This window comes from Gavia stellata, chromosome 21 (assembly GCF_030936135.1).
Source record: "Gavia stellata isolate bGavSte3 chromosome 21, bGavSte3.hap2, whole genome shotgun sequence".
Lineage (NCBI taxonomy): Eukaryota > Metazoa > Chordata > Aves > Gaviiformes > Gaviidae > Gavia > Gavia stellata.
Genome location: NC_082614.1, coordinates 4,688,396 through 4,709,771, shown reverse-complemented (window position 1 = coordinate 4,709,771; position 21,376 = coordinate 4,688,396). Strand labels below are relative to the sequence as shown.

At 40.8% G+C, this 21,376-nt stretch overlaps 1 protein-coding gene across 1 annotated transcript in view; it reads left to right on the top strand.

Moving 5' to 3' along the window:
* Positions 1-18,650, top strand: part of SPPL3 (signal peptide peptidase like 3) — a 62,703-nt gene extending 44,053 nt beyond the window's left edge. Inside the window, exons 7-14 of the mRNA XM_059827908.1 lie at positions 2,219-2,338; positions 5,684-5,762; positions 6,519-6,631; positions 12,951-13,057; positions 14,056-14,219; positions 15,510-15,709; positions 16,799-16,908; positions 17,642-18,650. Of these exons, the coding sequence (XP_059683891.1) occupies positions 2,219-2,338; positions 5,684-5,762; positions 6,519-6,631; positions 12,951-13,057; positions 14,056-14,219; positions 15,510-15,709; positions 16,799-16,908; positions 17,642-17,713 (965 nt within the window). The 3' untranslated portion in view covers positions 17,714-18,650. The remainder of the gene's footprint in view (positions 1-2,218; positions 2,339-5,683; positions 5,763-6,518; positions 6,632-12,950; positions 13,058-14,055; positions 14,220-15,509; positions 15,710-16,798; positions 16,909-17,641) is intronic.
* The last annotated feature ends 2,726 nt before the right edge of the window (positions 18,651-21,376 follow it).

Here is a 21,376-nt window from a genome sequence, read left to right as displayed (position 1 = left end):
AGGTTGCTTTCTTTAACTTAAGAAATATAACTTCAAAATTATAAAATAAATAACATATGTTGTATGTGTCTTTTGCTTTTTTTGCCCTTTTTTTTAAAAATATAGACTCTTGGAATTTACATAGTTGTCAGAGCACTGCTTCTGTTGACAACACAGAGCAAAGAGGTTGCTGTGCTTGGTGATTCAGCAATGAACAGTTGAGGCTTTTGGCATCTGGGAAGCAAGAGAAGACAGTCTGGGGCTGCAAAATAAGCACATTAAGGGGATTAGCTGTCAAAATGATCAGAAATGAAATGAAGAACTTTGACATTTAACACTGCAGGCACTAATTCCTGTATGCCAAGGTGGTTTGTAGTATGTAATTTCTGGGTTTTTGTTTTGTTTGTTTTTTCCCTTTGGAAGTTAAAGGGCATGTGAATAAATGCTCTGGGAACTAGATCTAAGTCACAGATTAGAACACAGGAATTTCTGTGTCTTCACACTATCATCACTGGTCTATCTATATTGTACTTTACCCTTTTGTACCAGACCTCAGTAACACAGAAATCCCAAGAGACTGAGTTCTTGTGCTTTCTGTTTTTAAAATTTATTGTGCTACTTATGTTTCAGAATAATAGATCCGTGACCTGAACTAATAAATGACCATACAGTGCAAGTGTCGTGACTTCCATGCTCATTGTTTAGCTTTTCTTTTGTGGAAATAGTTAAATACTTATGACAGATACTAAGTTGTAATGAGTGTATTTCACGTGTGTGTTTGAGGTTTTTAGACATACGCAGATACATTGGTAACTATGAGTTGTGTAGGTAACCCATTGTTTAGGCAACTTGCCACTCTTCCGCAGAAAAAAATGAAACAGATGCATTATCACACACACAGGCACAATGTGTGTGTCTGTATACTTGTATGTGTATGTCTGTGTATATGTGCATACATACTTATGCACAGATATTCTGCTTGATAACCTAAAAGCTTATCCTTAAAATCCTGGGACTGGTAAAACCCTGCTTCATACAGCAGTGTCTAATTATTATTTTGGGATAACACCGTGATGTTAATCTGGTTTTAGATCTCATCTCGGTCTGAGTCTTGTATTAATTTTTCATTAGAGACATTTTGGATACTTCTTACCGAGTGACTACTTCAGCTGTTACCTGTTATTTTAATGCTCTACAAGTATAAATATGTCTTGTATTTTTAATTGGGTTACTACTTATGGCTTCTCCCCCCCCGCCCGCCATCATCAAATGTAAATACAGCTACAGAGACTGGTTAAGTATTAGAATTTGCAGGGATAGGTGGGCTTTTCAAAGCATGATCTTCTCAATTTTCTTAGTGATTCTAAAAACTCGTGGTAGAATATAGTAAAAAATGTCCTGTCCCATTATTAATATCCCTAGTAGTCACACTGAGTGACTGAGGTGACGGAAATAATCAGAATAACATACTTCAGTATCTCTGCATTGTTTAAAATTGCTTCCAGCTATAAAATGTGAGCATGAATTTTTGTTGGTTTTTAGCATAAAAGGTGATTATAGTGCACACTGAACTGAGTTGGTAGTTTCATAAACAGGTAAATGACTTGGGTGTTTTTTGAAAATTGCCCTTTATTGTTAGGCTTGATGTTATCTGGTGATTGCCATCAGCGATACACTTTAAGTGCATGGTGGCCTTCACCCAAGTGGAATTTGAAGCTGTGGCACCCTTTGCATGAGCTCGGTCAGCCTAACACTGTCTGCAGCTCTGCTGTTGGTCAGGCTCTTTACCTCGTGCTGAGAGGTTAAATAAAACTTTTATATGCTCTGTTCAACATGTTCATGTTGCTCAGTGTGAAATGAAGCAAATCTATAGCTGCTATATGATTCCTAATCCCTAAATAATGTTAGTTTTTGTGACTCGTTATTCATTCTATCTATGGCACAAGAAAAAATCCGTACATTTTCTCTGAACTTTCAGTTCTTGGATTCTGCAACGCAGGGCTGTTGCTGTACACACCCAGACACTGCGGTCGTGAGGTTTAGCTGGAGTGTTTTCACACAGACTGCTGTGCTTCATTACGATTGTGCACGAGGATCTCGGAGCAAACGTCTATTACACCAGCACTGAAATGGAATATATTGTCAGAGTCCTCAGTTGTGGCGGTGAGGACAGGCTGTCAATAAGTGTGTGGTAAGAAATAGCCCAAGTTAAATGTCACTTTCTTTCTTTCTGCTGCAGGTATTCAAACCATTGATTCTACCCAGGCGTTGTTCCTGCCAATTGGAGCGTCTGTGTCTCTCCTAGTTATGTTCTTCTTCTTTGATTCAGTTCAAGTTGTCTTTACAATATGCACAGCAGGTGACTTAAGTTTTCTTCTCTTTATAAGAATTGTAATAAACAGAAAGCATTGATATAATTAAATATTGTTGATAAGAATTATAATACATGTCATAGTATATTTAAAAAAAAAAAACTTCGTCAGGTTTCCCAGTTGTATTTTCATGTCTCTGTAGCTATTAATAAAGTGACAAGTATTATTTGAGAAGCATTTTCCACTTAGAGATTTGCAACACCTACTGAATAGAAATCGCCAGAGTTTTGAAAGATGCTGGATGTATTATTTTACGTAAAGTCCACTTATTTATAAATCAGTGCTCAGAACTGTATGTGGTATTGCATAATTCAGGTACTTCATAGGATCATAGCGTAACTCTGGAGATCCTATCCAGTGACTTCTTTTCCTCATTTAATTTTGGATTTTGCTGTTATGCAGTTTTTCTTTGTTTCAAGGATACTGCTGGTCTCACTAGCATTTTGAGTATTATTCTTTTGCGCTGCTTGGATTTAGAACAAAAATGTCATTTTGTCATTTAAGTAAATACCAGGGCTTTGATTTTTGGAAAATTTTGGCCTTTTGATCTTTTTGCAGTTCTTCAAGAGAACAGCTGCTGTTCAGGATAGCAAGATTCTTCCTACTGCTCCAAATTTGCATCAGCTTTTAAAAATTGTACTCCTCAGTCCACGTACTGAGTCTGTGAAGATTTTTAAACCCCTAAATACCTCTCATCCTCTCCTACTTCATGTATATGCAATGCAGGTTTTTCCCTCATGATTTAACTCCTGAGCTATGCATCCTCTCCAGCCTCTTCAACAGGGCTGATGTTGATGGGTAAAGTCTAAATCTCTGCTCTTGACACGAGTCTTGAGACTCCTATCTCTAAATCTGGAGGCACAGTCCTGTAGAGGTCTTCTGAATACTGCTTTTGTAACTTTGACCTATGCCACATATATTCTTTCCTATTAAAAAGAAATTATTACTTCATATAAATTCTACTGTATGCTAGATATTAGGGGAATATATATACCCAGACATATATAGAAGATAGTATAAGGGAAGATTTAGAACAAAAGACAAATTTTAATTTGTCAAGCTTATTGGTCCATTTATTTCCAGAATGACCTTGACATTTGTAAATTTATTTGTAACATTTGTGGTGTGTAATTGGACGATGTTTTGTCAGTTGGGGCTTGTTTCAGGTTTAAGAGGACTGAGTCTGTTTGCATTAGTGCACTTGGGTGTCTTTATTCTTTAAGCTGGTTTTATGATACTTTTGTGCTTTTCCTTGGTCTTGCATCAGAGGGCTGTCATTAAGCACAGGGGACTTTGGCCTCAGAACCTCTAAAACACAAAGCTTCCTTAGAGGCTGTACAGCAGGATGCGGACGCTGCTGGGCTTGGGAGCTGTGGGGCTTGGTCCCTCTGTCCCCTGAAGCTCAAGTAGTGCTATTTTACAGCCTCTTTTTGTCGATTTTAGAGGCTGATGTGGGGGGACTTATAGCTGATGTCTGGTTTCTTAAACCCCTCTTAAATCTTCCTCCTGCAAAGATTTGCCTTTCAGGGAAGAGTCAGGAGCGAGGGTGGGCACAGCAAACAGCCCCAGGCCAGGACCAGCTGCTAAGCAGAGGGCAGAGCTGAAGAGCTGGCGTGTTGCCTGCAGACAGGAGTTAAGCCGCGGGATTGCCAATTGAATAGTAGGTACTGAGACTAGAGGGAAGAGAAAACTTACGACTGGAAGCCTGGACAGTCAAGAACGAGATTGAGAGTGGGTACTTGTGGGCACTATGTATTACTGTGATTACATTTTAATTCTTACACTCTCTGAATGAGCCCAGCTTCAGAGCGGCAGCGGTTTGAGGGTACCAGGACAAGGAGGCGCAGCGTTCCCAGCTAGGAAGAGCTGGAGGGCGGGAAGGGAAAGGAGAGATTCCAAGGGCAAAGAGGGTCAGTCTGGGGGAGGAAGGGTCAGTCCTGCTGTGGAGGAAGCGGAGTAGGGAGCAGGGCAGGCAGGCGGCAGGGCCTGCAGGACACAGGCAGCAGGGGCACAGGTTTTGCTGTGCGGCATTCTTTGCCAAGCACCTCTGGGAAGGTTCCTAGTTCAACATGTGCAGAGTTGCCACACTCTTCATTCTTTCCCTACCCGTTCTGCTTTTTTTCCTCCTCTCTGAAATATTGATAGAACTGTGAGTTTCCGTGGTCCTGTTTGCATACAGACACTGTTTAGAATTTTCTTTTTAAATGAATTTTTTTTTTTTTTTTTTTTAAATCTTCCTCCCACCAGAAGAGGCAGAATTGAGGGGTGGAAAGATGTGGTTTGACCAAACCTATTTTTTTTCTCCAGTTGGCTTAAGCTGTGTACTAAAGAGAATGTTTGATTCCTTTCCATCATCTTCATTTGAGAAGAGGAAAAAAAAAAATCCCTTTTAAAAAACAACAACCACCACTCCAATTTTTTAAGAAATGAGTAGAGGACAGCACAAAGATTTGATTTGCAGCATGCAGAAAATGTCGAGCGACTCGTTTTCATTTCGGTCTGTTCTTGCTACAGCAGTTTCGGATGCGTGCTGCTGACACGTCTGTGTCTCCATGCCCTCCTCTTCAGTCTGTTAAACAGTCCTTAGTACAAATTCAGAGCTATTATTTAAAAAAAAAAAAAAATGGAAGGAAAAATGATTATAAATACCAGCAGTTACTAAAAGTTTTTACAAACGCGTGGGTGGGATAAGTATGCTTCTTAAAAAAGAAAATGTTTATGGAAATAGTCTGTTTGGATATTTATGTACTTTTATCGTCCTGTTTTTGAAAACTTAAAGCACTTTGTATTTTAACAGTTTTAAGTTGCCAGCTACTGGATATAACTTATCTCAAATCATACTGTGTTTCAGTAGTGAATAAAGGGTTTTGAGTGGGATGGGGAGAAAAAGTGACTATCTGCGTTAAAAAGTGGAAAAAACCCACTTTATTATGCTGACTTAGTCTGTGTCATATGTTGAATTTTAAAAGAATCTCACAACCAGTTTGTAGTAAGTTATTTCTTTTTCTTTTTCTTTTTTTTGACTCTTGGAATATTTGAAAACTGTTTTTCTTGCCGACATGATCATGAATAGCTTTAAGACTTCTTTTAAGGTTTGGGGATGGGGCGTTGCATTCCTTTGAGAACTTTTATTTTGACTGAAGTTTGAAAGCATACTAACAATAGAAGTTCTGCAGAAAACCTTGGAGCCTTTAGCTGCTCTTGCTTTAATAATACTGCAGCGTATGATAATAGGACATTGTTGCAAGAGCTTTTTCAATTGGAGAAGCTTGTTTGTGTACTGTAGAAATTAGGTCTGAATGTACTAATATTACCTTTTCTTCTTTTTCTAGTCCTTGCAACAATAGCTTTCGCTTTCCTTCTACTCCCGATGTGCCAGTACTTAACACGGCCTTGTTCACCTCAAAACAAGTAAGGACTTGAGAAATCTTTTGCTTCTCTTCTTGTACATTGTATTTATTTCTTTTAATGAGAATTCTTTAACGGAGTCTTTGGTTACGAGCATTAACCTCAGAGCTTCGGGGCTGATGTTTGTGCATATTTTTTGTGCCAACACCATGTTTCCACTTTGAAACCAGGAAGCACAATTTCTGCAAGTCAGGCAGCCTTGCCAGCCTGGGCAACGGGGTGCCATTGCAGGGGACTAGATTTCCTAACAGTGGGTTTTAAGAAGTTTGGCTTATTTTGGCTGAGATTTCAGAGTTTGGGATTTGGTATTTGATTTTAATGTTTGTTAACATTGGACTATGGATTTTAATGCTGGCTCTTTCAGAGACTGTAGTTACACTAGTGAAAATTACAGTTGTTAATATCATGTTTTGAAACGAATTTTTTTTTTTTTTTTGACCTTGTGACTGGGGTTCATGTTGCAAAAAGCAATATCTTAGATGGTACTAGGAAATAGCATTCATGGTAACAATTTCAAGAGAGGTGCTAGGATTTACAGGGTTTTTCCATCTCTGTAGTTCAGGCTTTACACACATTATTTGAATGTGAGGGAAGCTTTTGTTTTGTTGCTGTTTTGGTACCTATTTGTGGCAAAGGAACTTCCCTTCAGTTGTTCTTGGCATCTTTCATCAGCAGTTGAGCTCTGTTCCAACAGCGTCCATTTTCTGTTCTTTAAATGGAAACATAGTCTTTTAGCTAATGTTTATATGTTGTTCCTAGGATTTCCTTTGGCTGCTGCGGGCGTTTCACTGCTGCTGAGTTGCTCTCATTTTCTCTGTCTGTGATGCTTGTCCTTATCTGGGTCCTAACGGGCCACTGGCTCCTTATGGATGGTGAGTATGTGGATTAGGGCATTTTACTCCTGGTTTGCGCCTGTTCTGACACATCCAGTCACCTGGTGATGATTGGTGAAAATTGCTAATATTAATGGCTTGCTGAGTTGTAATACTGTGTGGTGGACTCCCTGAAAACAAGCACTGTCAGGAACATGCCAGGGTAGTGTTTGGGACACCTGTTTTTCTGGTTTGTAAAAGCTTCCAAGGAAGTGCCAGAACACTCATGAAAGATATTCTGCACCAGTGTGGTGTAGGGTGGGTCAGCAGTTTTAGTTAAAGATGTGTGGAGACAGTGGTTGTTTATGAATCATAACTTGATCTTCACAATCTGGTTAATATTGGTGTGCATCTTGTTGTTTTTTCGTTCAGATGATCAAATAATTTGTTGTGAGACAGTTCACAGTAGCTGGTTGTCTTTGATCTCTTTGATGCTTGCCAGTTAGGATGGTGAGATGGGTGAAGCTGGCAGGCATCCAGCTGGCTTGAAGGTGTGATTCTTTTATTATTATTATTTATTTATTTTATTTTTTTCCATGCTGGTTGAACTAAATTCACAGCTTACTGTTCCAAAAAGGAGCTCCCCTCCTGCCTTCCAAATCTCTTGTGCTAGCTCTGGCACCCATTTAATCACATGGTAAAGTGATTCAGCTCACTAGAATGGCAGCGTACTCTTTTTTTGCCAGGCTATTTTTCTGCTGGTGCAGTGAGATGAATTGAATTATTGTGCAGTCAGGTATGTGCTAAATTTGGCAAAAGGTAAGTGGCAGCATGATGGGATCTGAGAGGACGGAGTGGATGTGATAGCAAAGGGATGAAGAGGTAGCCAGGAGCAGGACTTCTGCTTCTCAGCAGCGTCAGGCAGCTAAATCGGTTTAGGACATCTCATGAAATGGCACCCTGAGGTGGTGATTGCTTGAGCAAAAATAGCTGGGACAACGTTACCTGCCCATGAAATTGTTTGTTGCAACAGAAAACGTATATCCCATCAGCTTTCCAGCTCCTCCTAAATGACATAGCAGCAGCAGAAAGTCCTTAGCACTGAAACCTCTCATGGCACCTTGATACATATCGACAGATGCATTTACTTAAAAATAGCTATTTTTGTGAACACTTCAGTCTGAAATAGTAGGCTTTGAGGTAATTGATCTGCAGAGTACTGAACTACTGGTGCAGAGTGGTTTCTGGGTTTTATTTCTCTTGGTGGTTGTTTATGATTTACTGAATTGTGTTGATACTGTCTAGCTTTGGAGAATTTTATGTAGTTTATGTTAAGAGAACTTGTATTACATAGGTAAGCCTCCTGTCATTTGTTCAAATCCAATCAAATCAACATTTGTCAGTGACATTGAACAGGGAACAGCATTTATTGGCCTTCATCAGGGAAACAGACTCTGCAGTTTTATTCCTCATACTATACTGCTGCAAGTGGGATCACATCGTCTCTGCCTTTACCCTTTGCTTCGCTGTAACTCAATACTTGATACCCCGGTTAGTCTTGTTTGGAGGGAAATGTGGGCAATAAGTACTGCTCGGTAATATATGCAAGTGGAGCGCTTGCTCGTCTTTAAGCCAGCGCCTGCCAGCTGCTGGGCGTGCTGTGCTCTGACTCCTCCTCCCCGCTCGCACGGGGATGATCTTCTGTTTCGCTGTCGGCAGAAAATGAAACAGATGTTGTGAACGTGCTTCACATCGCCTGGGCCAGTGGCTGGAGGGAGAAGTGGGGCAGGCGTTTGTCCTTAACAGTACACCTCGATTTTTTTTGTGTGTATGGTTTGTTGTTGTGCAGTTGATTCTCCCTTTATGAGAGAGTATTTCTACTTCAGAGCTGAGTAAAAAGGAAGGGAGATACTTCATGGTAACTTCCAGTCCTTACAAAATCAAGGGATGGCAGTTCCTGCCAGAACAGTCTTCATTGCTCAAATACTACAATTCCCCCGTCTGCACAGTAGTTGGTTGAACTGTTTCTGAAGCCAGGGACACTTTACAGGATAGAATGAGCAGATATTGTCTCCAGAGGGTTGTTCTGGCACGTCATGATGTACATTTATAGGTCTTGAAATGCTTATTTCTCAGAGGAGATTGTTTGATGACAGAATGATCAAGGATGGTCACTGTCCCCTGGTAAAGCCTGGTTTAAAGCTTTCCTAAATAGTGGACGTAGCTGGAGATGTACAATGGGAATATATGCAGTGTCTATCTATAGCTACAGAGTGAACTGAACAGTCACGGATACCCAGGAACTGCCGCAGACCTTAACTGCTGCGGCAGTCAGACAGAGGCTACTTCATGTGTTCTTATTCCCACTTATTTTAAAATACACTTTGAGAGTTTTATAGGAACATGATTAGATCAGAACTTCAGTACCTGTTTCTTTCCAAGGTCAACTGGTGGCCTGTGGGAGAAGTTTAAGCCTTGCCAGCTTGCATAATGCTTTGTAAACCAGGCACCATACCACCGGCATCTCGGTGGTTTCATCTGTTCTGGACACAGTAGTGCAGTAAAGCTGAAAAATACATTACATCTGGAGAGAATATGCAAGAATATTCTTAATCCTCAGAATATCCTTATTCTGTAAGGAGTGTGCTTGCAGAGACTGCGAAGGTAATTAGTTTTCTTAGTTGAAGGTTAATGCTTTCAGTTAGTTCTTTCTTATTCAGCTCCGTGAATCCGCTGCACAGCATTTCCAACGCAGAGCTACCGTTTGTGTGGCTATTTCCCTCTCTCTCTTTCTCTTTTTCTTTCCCTCTCTCTCTCTTTCTCTTTTTCTTTCCCCCTCTCTCTTTCTCTTTTTCTTTCCCCCTCTCTCTTTCTCTTTTTCTTTCCCCCTCTCTCTTTCTCTTTTTCTTTCCCCCTCTCTCTTTCTCTTTTTCTTTCCCCCTCTCTCTTTCTCTTTTTCTTTCCCCCTCTCTCTTTCTCTTTTTCTTTCCCCCTCTCTCTTTCTCTTTTTCTTTCCCCCTCTCTCTTTCTCTTTTTCTTTCCCCCTCTCTCTTTCTCTTTTTCTTTCCCCCTCTCTCTTTCTCTTTCCTCTCTTTCTCTTTCCTCTCTTTCTCTTTCCTCTCTTTCTCTTTCCTCTCTTTCTCTTTCCTCTCTTTCTCTTTCCTCTCTTTCTCTTTCCTCTCTCTCTCTTTCCTCTCTCTCTCTTTCCTCTCTCTCTCTTTCCTCTCTCTCTCTCTCTCTTTCCTCTCTCTCTCTCTCTTTCCCCTCTCTCTCTTTCCTCTCTCTCTCTCTCTCTCCTCTCTCTCTCTCTCTCCTCTCTCTCTCTCTTTCCTCTCTCTCTCTTTCCTCTCTCTCTCTCTTTCCTCTCTCTCTCTCTTTCCTCTCTCTCTCTCTTTCCTCTCTCTCTCTCTTTCCTCTCTCTCTCTCTTTCCTCTCTCTCTCTCTTTCCTCTCTCTCTCTCTTTCCTCTCTCTCTCTCTTTCCTCTCTCTCTCTCTTTCCTCTCTCTCTCTCTTTCCTCTCTCTCTCTCTTTCCTCTCTCTCTCTCTCTCTTTCCTCTCTCTCTCTCTCTCTTTCCTCTCTCTCTCTCTCTCTTTCCTCTCTCTCTCTCTCTCTTTCCTCTCTCTCTCTCTCTCTTTCCTCTCTCTCTCTCTCTCTTTCCTCTCTCTCTCTCTCTCTTTCCTCTCTCTCTCTCTCTCTTTCCTCTCTCTCTCTCTCTCTTTCCTCTCTCTCTCTCTCTCTTTCCTCTCTCTCTCTCTCTCTTTCCTCTCTCTCTCTCTTTCCTCTCTCTCTCTCTCTCTTTCCTCTCTCTCTCTCTCTTTCCTCTCTCTCTCTCTTTCCTCTCTCTCTCTCTTTCCTCTCTCTCTCTCTTTCCTCTCTCTTTCCTCTCTCTCTCCTCTCTCTCTTTCCTCTCTCTCTTTCCTCTCTCTCTCTTTCCTCTCTCTCTCTTTCCTCTCTCTCTCTTTCCTCTCTCTCTCTTTCCTCTCTCTCTCTTTCCTCTCTCTCTCTTTCCTCTCTCTCTCTTTCCTCTCTCTCTCTTTCCTCTCTCTCTCTTTCCTCTCTCTCTCTCTCTTTCCTCTCTCTCTCTCTCTCTCTCTTTCCTCTCTCTCTCTCTTTCTCTTTTTCCTTTTTTTTTTTTTTAATGATTTGGAGTACATTTCCATGGAGATCTGCCTTATATCATTTGTCAACACCATCCATGAGCTTGGATATGGATGACTTTGTTTCTCATATGATTTCTGGACTTTTTCATTGGAAAAGGAAGCTGGCTTCCATTTAGAGAAGCCTGTTGGTGGTTTGACTGCACTTTGGCCTGTATTACTCGTACTTGCTCTTGGGCATTCTTGCTTCCCTTCTGGTTTTTTAAATTTACCAATATTTCTTAAAGCAGTTGCAAAACTGCATAATTATTAGCATGTGCATTTCACTGTCATCTAAAGGACCTTTTTCCATCTCCTTTTGTACCTGTGCTTAGTTTGATGAAAGTGTGTTGTGTTGTGTGTGCCTGCGTTCGTTTCGGTGATAGAGAGTGTGTGAACAATAGATAAAACTTCACGCTGGTTAAAATATTTCCACTTCTAGTTAATTATAACCTGGAAATCCTCTCCTAAATATAGGCTTGCTTGAGCTATTATTAACATTGGCTTTAGAGAAACCTCTTTGATTTAAGACAGGCTGTTCCCTTGTATTTGCTCTTCTGCCAGAGGAAGTCTGTAACTGAAGGCTATATTGAATTACTGAATGCAGTTCTTTTTCTCGCTGCTTTGGTCTGTCAAATTCTTTAAACCTCAATAATTTGCTTACATTTTATAGCTAGTTACAGTTATGCAGCATGATTTAGGGTACATTTTTATCTGAGTAATCCCGTTACTTTGTTAAAACTGGCAGCCGTGACACTCAGTGTTGTGCTAAGCTTGTCAATTCTCGAAAGAGAAGGTGGGTTTGGCAAAGTCACTGCTGGGATGCAACCCCCGGGCACTGCAAGCAGCCGCGCTGGCAGGCGTTTGGTGGCACTTTTCTCCCCTGAATCTGTGTGGAAATGTTTCCTTAGTGCTTTGATGGAAGAACTCCACATCTTTCAGGTGAAATGCAAGTATAAGGTAGTTTTGCAGTTGCATAATTATGGTGTGACAATCTGAAGGTTAACTTGTAAATTTTGGCCTGGTCGGGTTGTCGCGCTGGTGGGCATATACGTAATGGATCGATTTTCCCCGCGGTTTCAGTTGGTCAAAATAGGATTATAACTTTTTACAAATTCTGTGTCATGTTAGACAAATACGTTTTGCTTACAAATGTCTGCATACTTAAGTATAATCTGGTCCCAACAATGCTCCATTATTCCTTGTAAATATACTGGTATCATAGGTGAAAGTTGATTTACTTTTAAAGTTTTCTTATTTTTTTTATTTTAAGTATCTCTTTAGGGATTTGCTTGTAATCAGCTGAAACGTATTCACTTGTCAGTTTGAGTATCTTTGGTAGCTAAGGCTAGGCTTAAAGAAACAGGAAATCACACAACTGTGAAGACTGGGATTTTGGGTTTTTTAGTGTAACATCTTAGTTTTCTACCCTGACAAAATCCTCCTTGGAACAGAACTAACCTCTGAGCTGCTGCGGCATGTCGTTCAGCTTGTTGATCTGGCTGAGAACTCACCCTTGGGAGAGGGGTTAGGAAAAGACTTGCCCATATTTTTTTTTTCCCGTTGGTAGGTAGGCTTTCACATAGATTTTTGTTATTGGGAAATCCTTGTATATCTAAACGATAACATTTCATAGTTAGTGTTCGGGCAGTCTTACCCAATCTTGCCCAAGCAGAAGATTGGTTTGAGGTGGGTTTTTGTCATACCATGTTCTAACATGTCACATAACCATGCTATTTCTGAATTAAGAGTCGAGGATTTTATTTATTTCATGCATTTACTACAAAACCTCCTAATAGTGTAAAAGTAGAGGTTTATGTTTGGGGCACAAAGAGTTCAACATTTATTTGTTGCTTCTGTTTTTAACTGGGTAGTCAGTGTTTTACAGGGGAGATAAGAGCCTCTAGGACAAAAGACATGAAAATATTTCTTTGTGGTGGGTAGTGGAAGTTGAGTGGAATGGGCAGTTGTGCCTGCAGAGGGATGTCTGCTTCCATGGGAGCAAGTTCGCAGTTGGCTACTGAATGCATTTTGACTTTTCTTAACTCTGGTGAGAATTATTTCAGTATCTGGAAATAGTAGCCAGTCATCGAGTGCATGCAGTGCTGCACAGGTGCAATCTGAGGCTTCTTTGGGGTGTTTTTTGTGGGGGAGGTATTGGCTTGGGGTTGGGGTTTGTTTTTTTTCTTTTTTTTTTCTTTTGCTATTTTTAATGAACTAATTATGTGCTTGCATTTTGTAGCTCTGGCTATGGGCCTGTGTGTTGCAATGATAGCCTTTGTTCGGCTGCCGAGCCTGAAGGTTTCCTGCTTGCTACTCTCTGGGTTACTAATTTATGATGTTTTTTGGGTAAGTGTTTTGTTTGGTTTTGCTAAAACTGTTTTTATCCTTTGGATCTGTAATTGGCCTTGGGCCATTTTTAAATGAATTGTACTAGTATGAAGTTGATGAAATCTGGCAAAGCCAGAAGATCAGCTTCATTGCTCCATTCTGAGACGTTAAAGTCTGCAGCAGGATGCAGAATGATTTCCCCGCTAATTAGTTGACAAAAGCAGAAACATGATTAGAATATTTCAACTTTGGCATATTATTTAAAAAAAGAAATTGGACCTCAAATTTTGAAAGCCTGGCTGAAGATCAGAACAAGCATTTCCAAGTAAACACGAAGCCTTATCCACGCTCGCACAGTATGCACGTGCCAACATCTGATTAGCACTGAAATCCGCAAAACAGGAATGCAAACTGATTTATAGCCAGTAAGGCTGGCATAAAATCTTACCGCACTTTTACAAGAAACCTGACAGAATATATTTTGTAATGCTGAAAGGATTTTTGTTTTACCTTTGCATAACACCAAGCACTGATCCAGGGAAGCGCTTGCTGACAGCTCTGGCAGCCAGTCAGTTTCCCAGTGTGAAGAGCTGTAGCGTAAGAGCCTGTTTGAAACAAGTGTTGCATCATTCCGTTTATGAGTGAGCTCCGCACTTACCTCTTCTCTGCTTTCAAGCTTTCTCATATTTTCAATATCCTGTTAGCTGCCTTTGTAGTCTTGGACCTGCCTGCTTGTATTCCGGACAGATCCTTTGCCAAAGGATCTCACAATACTGATCAATATCCTGATATCAGAAAGTATATTCCAGTTATTCTTGAGAATTAATGGTGTAAAAAAACTTTATCTGAATTTTTGAAATACATTTTGTCTTTTATCATCATATAGACAGCATATGTATATGGAAAATTTGGACAATATCCTTTCTTTTCTTGAATAAGCAAAGCAAAAATACACACAGCGTTGAGTTGCTATATAATTGCAGTTTGTAATTTCTGATGATTTCCTTGCTCCGTAGGTCTTTTTTTCTGCTTACATCTTTAACAGCAATGTTATGGTGAAAGTGGCCACACAACCAGCTGATAATCCCCTTGACGTTTTATCCCGGAAACTTCACCTGGGACCAAATGTGGGTAGAGATGTTCCCCGTCTGTCGCTGCCTGGTAAACTTGTATTTCCAAGGTAAAATCAGCAATTCTTTTACTGTGTTATATAAGAAAATTTTTCCCTCCCTGTACTTTTTAGTAGCACTAATTCTATTGGAAAATATCGACTTAGTTCCCTGTTTAGTCACTCCCTTTTCATGATAAAAAGGTATGTAATGAGGAGTGAGGATCGGACACTTTGCATGTGCTGACTCATGGCATGCAGAAATGATCCTAATTGGGTTAAAAGGTGGCCTGCTCAGAACAGGATACGCTTTTCGACGTGTGTATGTGTTCTACAGTTTAATGACTGCTATTGTAGGATTTATGACCTAATGCTTAAAAGCAAAAGACCTGAGGTTTATTATAACATCAGAATAGTCTTGATTACTGCATATTTGCAAGTGATTGGGAAGGGAGTTAGAAACTGATGAAAGCAAGGATGGCTTACCAGGTAAGTGCTGTGTCAGAGAGAGGTTATTCCACATCTCTCTACTGCAGGGGTTCCTTGGTGTCTCGGGTTTTGAACCAGGTATGTGTAGGCCTTATTGGGCAGTGAGCTCGAAGGCATCAGCAGTTATGCAGTAGGTTATGTTGGTGTATTTACTCTATTCCTGTTTCTTTAGATGTTGGAATGCTGAAATTACAGAGATTAGGAGTTGATTATCTGCAATGATAAAAACAAAATTGTTCATTTTGTCAACTTTGTGATTACTTAATTTGGCTTTGTTTTCATGAAAAAGAATTTGGGTTTAAGATAATGGGTAATTTTAGTTCTTAATCTACTTAGCGATTTGCTCTTTTCTGGGAGTCCAGTGAGACTATAGTTTTCTACATTTTTTTTCTCTGAATGAGGCCAAAGATCTGAAAAGTCCATAAATTGAGTTATTGCCTTGTATTAGAGGTGATCTATGTACACAGGAATGAAGGTGCAGTGTCTGTCAATGTTAATCAAGCAGTTTGATAAAGTGGTCAGCTGGTACCTCCCATCAACGCTTAGAAAAGAGAAGATTGAAATACTGAGTTGATGGATCTGTTTCATGCAGTGAGTTAAGGGCAAAAGCAGCCTAAACACTACTGGTAGAAATAAACTGGTTTGGAAAAGTATGTCATTACTGTCAAAATGGGTATGTTTAAAACTGAGCTGAGGTGGTGGTGAAATCACCGAGGGAAAAAATCTTCAATAGCCAGCATTTAGCTTCTACTACATAAAAGTTTGCCAGTAGAAAGAAGGGATGTGCAAAATGAAGCTGAAAACCAAAGTGGAGGAGTCTAGAGCTTGTCACATTGTGTCTTGGGCATGAACCCAATTTCATTTGCTCTCTAGTTCCACAGGCAGCCACTTCTCTATGCTGGGGATCGGAGATATTGTGATGCCAGGTCTCCTGCTCTGCTTTGTCCTGCGTTACGATAACTACAAAAAGCAAGCCAACAGTGATTCCTGTGGTGCCCCAGGACCAGGGAACATCTCTGGACGGATGCAGAAGGTCTCTTACTTTCACTGCACACTTATTGGATACTTTGTAGGTGAGTAATTAGTTTAATAGGGATAGCTGCTTAGTGAGCAAAAGCGGGATTATTGTAGTAGGTTTAAAAGATGATGAAAGCAAGTGTAAAGAGGCTTTGAGAGAATACTTGGTTACGTTCTTTTTTAATCCTCCTCTCTTTGGGTCTCGCTGACATGGTCTAGGGAGAAAAACCCTTCTACAATCTTCTTTTTAATATACTTTGTTGTTGTTGTTGTATTTTATTTAGAGGATGAAAGAGATTATCAGTGTATTTTTGTTTGCAACTTTTTATACTTTGCTTTACTAGCATAGAAGGTGTTGTAGCTCATACCTGGGTTATGGGGAAAATATGGGAGTTTCTAGATGGATTATGCTGTGCAAGAGTACATGTAGGTCATTCATCTAGGTAATTCCTGCATTTTTGTATTCTACTGTTAATACGTATGATCCTGTGGCATTTTAGTACATACAGAAAATTGTAAGTAGTCAAAACTGGAACGCTGTCTATGATTTGTTGTAGCCATCCCTCCTCCCTAACATAAAACAGATTTTTCCCTAAGGTCAGGACATGGTGTGCATATCCTGACCTCCTGCAGTCCTTCTGAGGATGAAGAGGAAAGATCATATCCTACCAATAGCCTTCCTCCTCCCCCACCCCCCCGTCTTTCCCCCTACATTCCCTTTTGGCAAGTATCCAGGAAAATCCTTCCCTGTCTGTACAATCCTTCCTCTCAGCCCCGTTTCTCAGGCGAGGGGCCTCAGACTGACAGTCTCAGTCTCAAGAGGTACCAGCCCTGGAGTAGCACTTCAGTGTGGTGCATTCAACTTCCTCCCCTTCGCCTTTTGTTATTTTGTTTGAGTTATTCTTAGCTTGATGAGCTTAGTCTTCAAGATTCAAAGCTGGAGCAAGTGGCTCAACACAGCCTAATATTAAAATAGAATAATTTTTCACTGTTTTGTTTGTTTCAATTGTATTCAGGGAAGGCGAAGCACAGATAAGTAACTTCTCCACAGCCTGTCTCTTAAAATGATGGGGAAGGGAGCCATTTGTGGATGGAATGATGAGAACATCCATATGCAACCTAAAGTCAGTTTTTTTCTTTTACAGGTCTATTAACTGCAACAGTAGCTTCTCGTATTCACCGGGCAGCCCAGCCTGCCCTACTCTATTTGGTACCGTTTACTTTATTGCCGCTCCTCACCATGGCCTATTTAAAGGTAAGACGGGATTATATATTCGCAGCAGGAAGCTCTGGGGGTCAGCTGGAAGCGGGTTCAGTGTCCTTGCACGGGGCAGCGGTTCTCATGAGGATGACGCGTGTCCTTAACAGCCCTGGCCCAGAACTAAGGTACCGCTGCTGTTGGGGTGAATCTTCATTTTGGAGGACTGAGTAACTGAGAGATCAGTTCCTGAAATAGAAGATGATTTATGTACATAAAGTACCAGTAATTATAAACGAACTAAATTCTGAAGTATTAAATGCTGCTTTAATTAAATAAGTTAATTTGTCCTCGCCCAGTTGGTCATGAAAGAATGCATGCACAAAGGTCGAACAGAGACTGGAGAGGCAGATCCTTGTTTACCTCTTTCCAGTCACCTGTTCTGAGCTGAAATTTTAAAATGTAGCCTTTCCTCTTACCAGCCTGTTGTTGAAACACACATCTAGCACTCTGCAGAGCGGAGCATAAGAAATGGCAGAATTTTCCACCTGTGTAAATATTTCCTTCCCATCAGAAACCCATTTTGGGTAGATCTGCCACCAAAATAAGAAGTTCTGGCCTGACAGGGAAAGGATTTATTTTTCACTGTCTTTATTGTAATTTGCAAAACAGGTGAAGAATAGATTTGCATTAAGACATACTTGCAATTATATATGCATTTCAAAATCTGAATTCTGAGTGGACTTTAAAGTTACTGAGGGCATGGTCCTTCTGCTGTTCTTCTGCCCAGGGCGATCTACGTCGCATGTGGTCTGAGCCTTTCCACTCCAAGTCCAGCAGCTCCCGTTTCCTGGAAGTATGATGGAACAGATAGAAAGTGACCTGAACTTCTCCCTTGGTCCTTTTCACTTTAATTTGTGGCTTTGTCGTCTCCTAAAGCTGGACTGGCTGGTGCTTGGGACGGTACCAATTACGGGACTTGTATGAAAGGACTTTGTATTAAAAGGAGGAAAAGGAAAAAAAAAAAGCTAAGATCCTGGAGCTCCGTGTGACTCCGTATCTCCCTGCAGATGTGGAATTGGGGACCCTTTGTGCAACTGCAGCCACTTTCCTCTTTTCCTCACTCGGATGGGTTAGTACCGGACTATTACCTTTGTGAGAGAGGAAGAGACAGACTTGAAACTGAAAACGGCTTGAAGTCGTTCAAAAACTTGTGAACACTAAGAGAAAAAATGGTTAAGCAAACTGAAGCTTCTTCAGAGAACCCCTCGTGGACATTGGGACCAGTTTCCTGCTGGACTTCGGTTTTGAAAAGAACTGAGACAGAAGGTCTTCTGTCACAACATTGGGTTTTTTTGATTTATTAAATATTTCCTGTGGTGTGAGGTTACTTATTAAATCCACAGACATTGAGTGACTTCTTGCAGTATACATATAAAAATTTGTTGTAACAAGTTACATTTCCACCCAGATGTCATGTTGCAGTGAAAAAGGGCACGATTTTTATACATATATATATACACACATATAGATATATATATGAATAAATAAAAAGGAAAACCTGCTAAGATCATGCTATGTAGCAGACAGGGGCTTGCTGTAATTTTTAGCATGTAGAGCAGTTTACTATGGCTTTCTTGTATATGGATCTACAATGAGCTGCTGTTTTTCTCCCCCCTCCTACAACTTGAACCTGCAGTTTAAAACCAAGTGTAGTATTTGTACTGATTGTACTCATGGACTTTAGGGGATATTTGGTTTTGATCAATGTAGCAAACTCGGGAAGAAAAAAGCTCAAACCCAACCCTGGTCGTTTGGGGGGGGAGGGTGGGGGGTGTCTTTTTTTCTTTTTTTTTTTTTTCTTCCTTTTTTAATTTTCTTTTTTTACAAACAGCTCCCTTGCAGGTTTTTAGTAGTTCCTTCTTGACCCTGTGCATGTATTATAGCAGCAATTGTCTTTGTGCTTTCTGATCATAGTAATGTATCACTTGTAAATACATTTTTTCTATTTTCTATTTTTTTGTATTTTTTTGCATTTTGTTTCATTAGTGTGCTGTATTTTTTCCATGCCCCTGCCCCTTAAAGAAAAAAAAAAAAAGGAAAAAAGAAAACTGTCCTTTACTGTTGTGACTGGTTGGAGTTTGTGTGTTGACTGCTTTGTACATGTAGCCTGTTAAAATGTGGATTTTATTTTTTTTTAAACCAGCAGTTCCAGTTCTGTTATTTTATTGACTGAAAGGATTCCTTGAGGTAACTAGAACTTTTGTCCTTTAAAATACTCTGCCAAACTGGGTTTGGGAAGCTCTCCCGAAAGCTCATAGCTCTTGTTAGTTGGATAGATGCTGATAACTGTTAGGTGACTGGAAGGAAAACAGGAATGCTTAAGAATGAACCTGTCTGAATGGTAACGTGACTTTGGGGTACGGTTTCGTTACAAGAGGTAAGGACGCTTCAGTGAAACGTCCGATCCTTTCTGCTCCGTGAGATGTTACAAGAGCATATTTAGCACAGTAGAAAATTTTGTCCAGCCACGTGTGTGTACTGTCATTAATTAACGTTTTCCTCTGTTCTCCGGCAGGTCTGCCACTGCTCGCAGGCAGAGGGGCTGACGGCCGCTGAGCTGGCTGTAACAGATCTCTCAGACAGGTGAGACATCTGAAGCAACAGTAAGAAGCAGCACAGCCCTTCGGGGGGGGCAGGGGGCTCGAAGACTTAGCAAGTGTGGGTGGGCGGGTCTGGCACGGGGGATATTGTGACTTAATTTTTTTTTTCCCAGTTTGTATCTTTCACTTAGTTAAGCATTTCCTCTAGCATGTGCCTGCAATGCTCATGGTCAGGTAACTGTCACTTTTTAATGAAGTAAATAGTTTTTAATTAAAAATCTGCTTTTTCTGTTTGTAACAGGTGTTAGGTCCCAGACTTACAGTCAGCTTGTGACAAAAGAAAGGCATCAGTTTTCAGCTACACACCTCAAACTTCAGGTGGATAAAATATTGAGGAGGGTATTCAGAGAAAGAAAACAGACACTTTTTTGTTTGTTGGGGTTTTTTTCCCCCAGAGGTTCCAAGCAGTGGAATAACATCTTTAGATCCAGTTTGCTACTGCTTTATCTTCCCGGCCCTTCCACCCAACTAATAGTAATGCACATCTTGGGTGCTTTCAGCTTCTCAGCAGTTCTCTCCTGCCTTTGGAATTAAAATAAAAGGTCTTTCTCTGTTTTGCAGTGGCATTGTTTAGTTCCTGCCAGGAAAGCGTGCCTATGAATGATTTTCTACACTTAAAAAACATTCTGAAAAAAGCTCCAGAAGTGCTAATTGACAGGTGCTTAATGTGAATTAATTTAGCTTTCCAGAAAAATCTTGGCCTTCCTTTTTAAGCTGTATTGCTCTTCTGCACACTGTGTGACCTTCTGACTTGCACCCAGGTAAGAGACTGAGCTGTAACTGCAGCACTTTGTTTCTGAACCCACAGGTAGTGCCTGCTGCGCCGAGCTGACTGCCCCGCTCCCCCGGCAGAAGCTTGCACTTGCCAGGTGAGCAAAACTGGACTGAAAGGTGTTTGCTGCCCCTTCAGCGTGGAACGGCAACCACCACCTGCGGATGGAAATGGATTTCGGTGCTTTGCAGAGGTTAACTGAAGCATAACTGTTCTAAATACAAAGCTATTGCATTTGCAGAGGGAAAAGCATTCTCCTATTTTATTTGAGTAAGTTAAAACTGTAAAGCTTTGTCCCACAGCTCTCCCGACTAGAACAACGTCGGCATTTGGGGGATTAGAAACATTCCTACCTCGGTACTCAGCTGCTGGGCCCTCTCTGTGCAGACACACCTTTTGTCCTTGTCTTCTCAGCCTGAAGATGAAATGTAGAAGCTGCTTTGGGTCCTTTGGATTTCCAGAGGCCACCGAGGGCCTAGAGTTCCCTGTCCCTGTGGGGTCTGGTATGGTTATTGATGCCTTCTTGGCTTAACATTTTGTTGAGCTCCTTAATAAACGACTTGACACAGAGTCCTGCAGTGAGATCGCCAAGCTCTTTGTTCTGAAAAGTTGTCAGGAAAAAATATTTTAATAATTGTTTGACTAACATAAGCCTTATTGTAGGAAAGTAAAAGGATACTGGCAAAAAAGTGATAGACTAGAGCATGTTTATAGCAAAGTTGTCAGGACAGGAATCAGAATTGTAATGTACAAACCTGTTAACACTTCTGGAGTGGTTTTCTGCTGCATCTTTGGGAACAGCCAGCTTAGAAATTTTACTGTTTGTATTCTGAAGTTTCCCTAAGGTCACACTTAGTCTTGCAAACAGTATGAGTTCAGAAATGACCTGGGGTTGTCTGGCCAGCCAGTATGGGTAAAATATATCAGAAGTGCAAGCTGGTCATTCTGTGTCTGTATTGGCCTGTTCAGAGCAACCTGGGAAGTTGTCAAATTTGTGCCCGGCCTGGCTGTGAGGCCATACTGTGCTGCCTGCAGAGGCTCAGGAGCACACCGGGGTCGCCAGCGCTGCGGTTTCACTTGTGTGGCATTC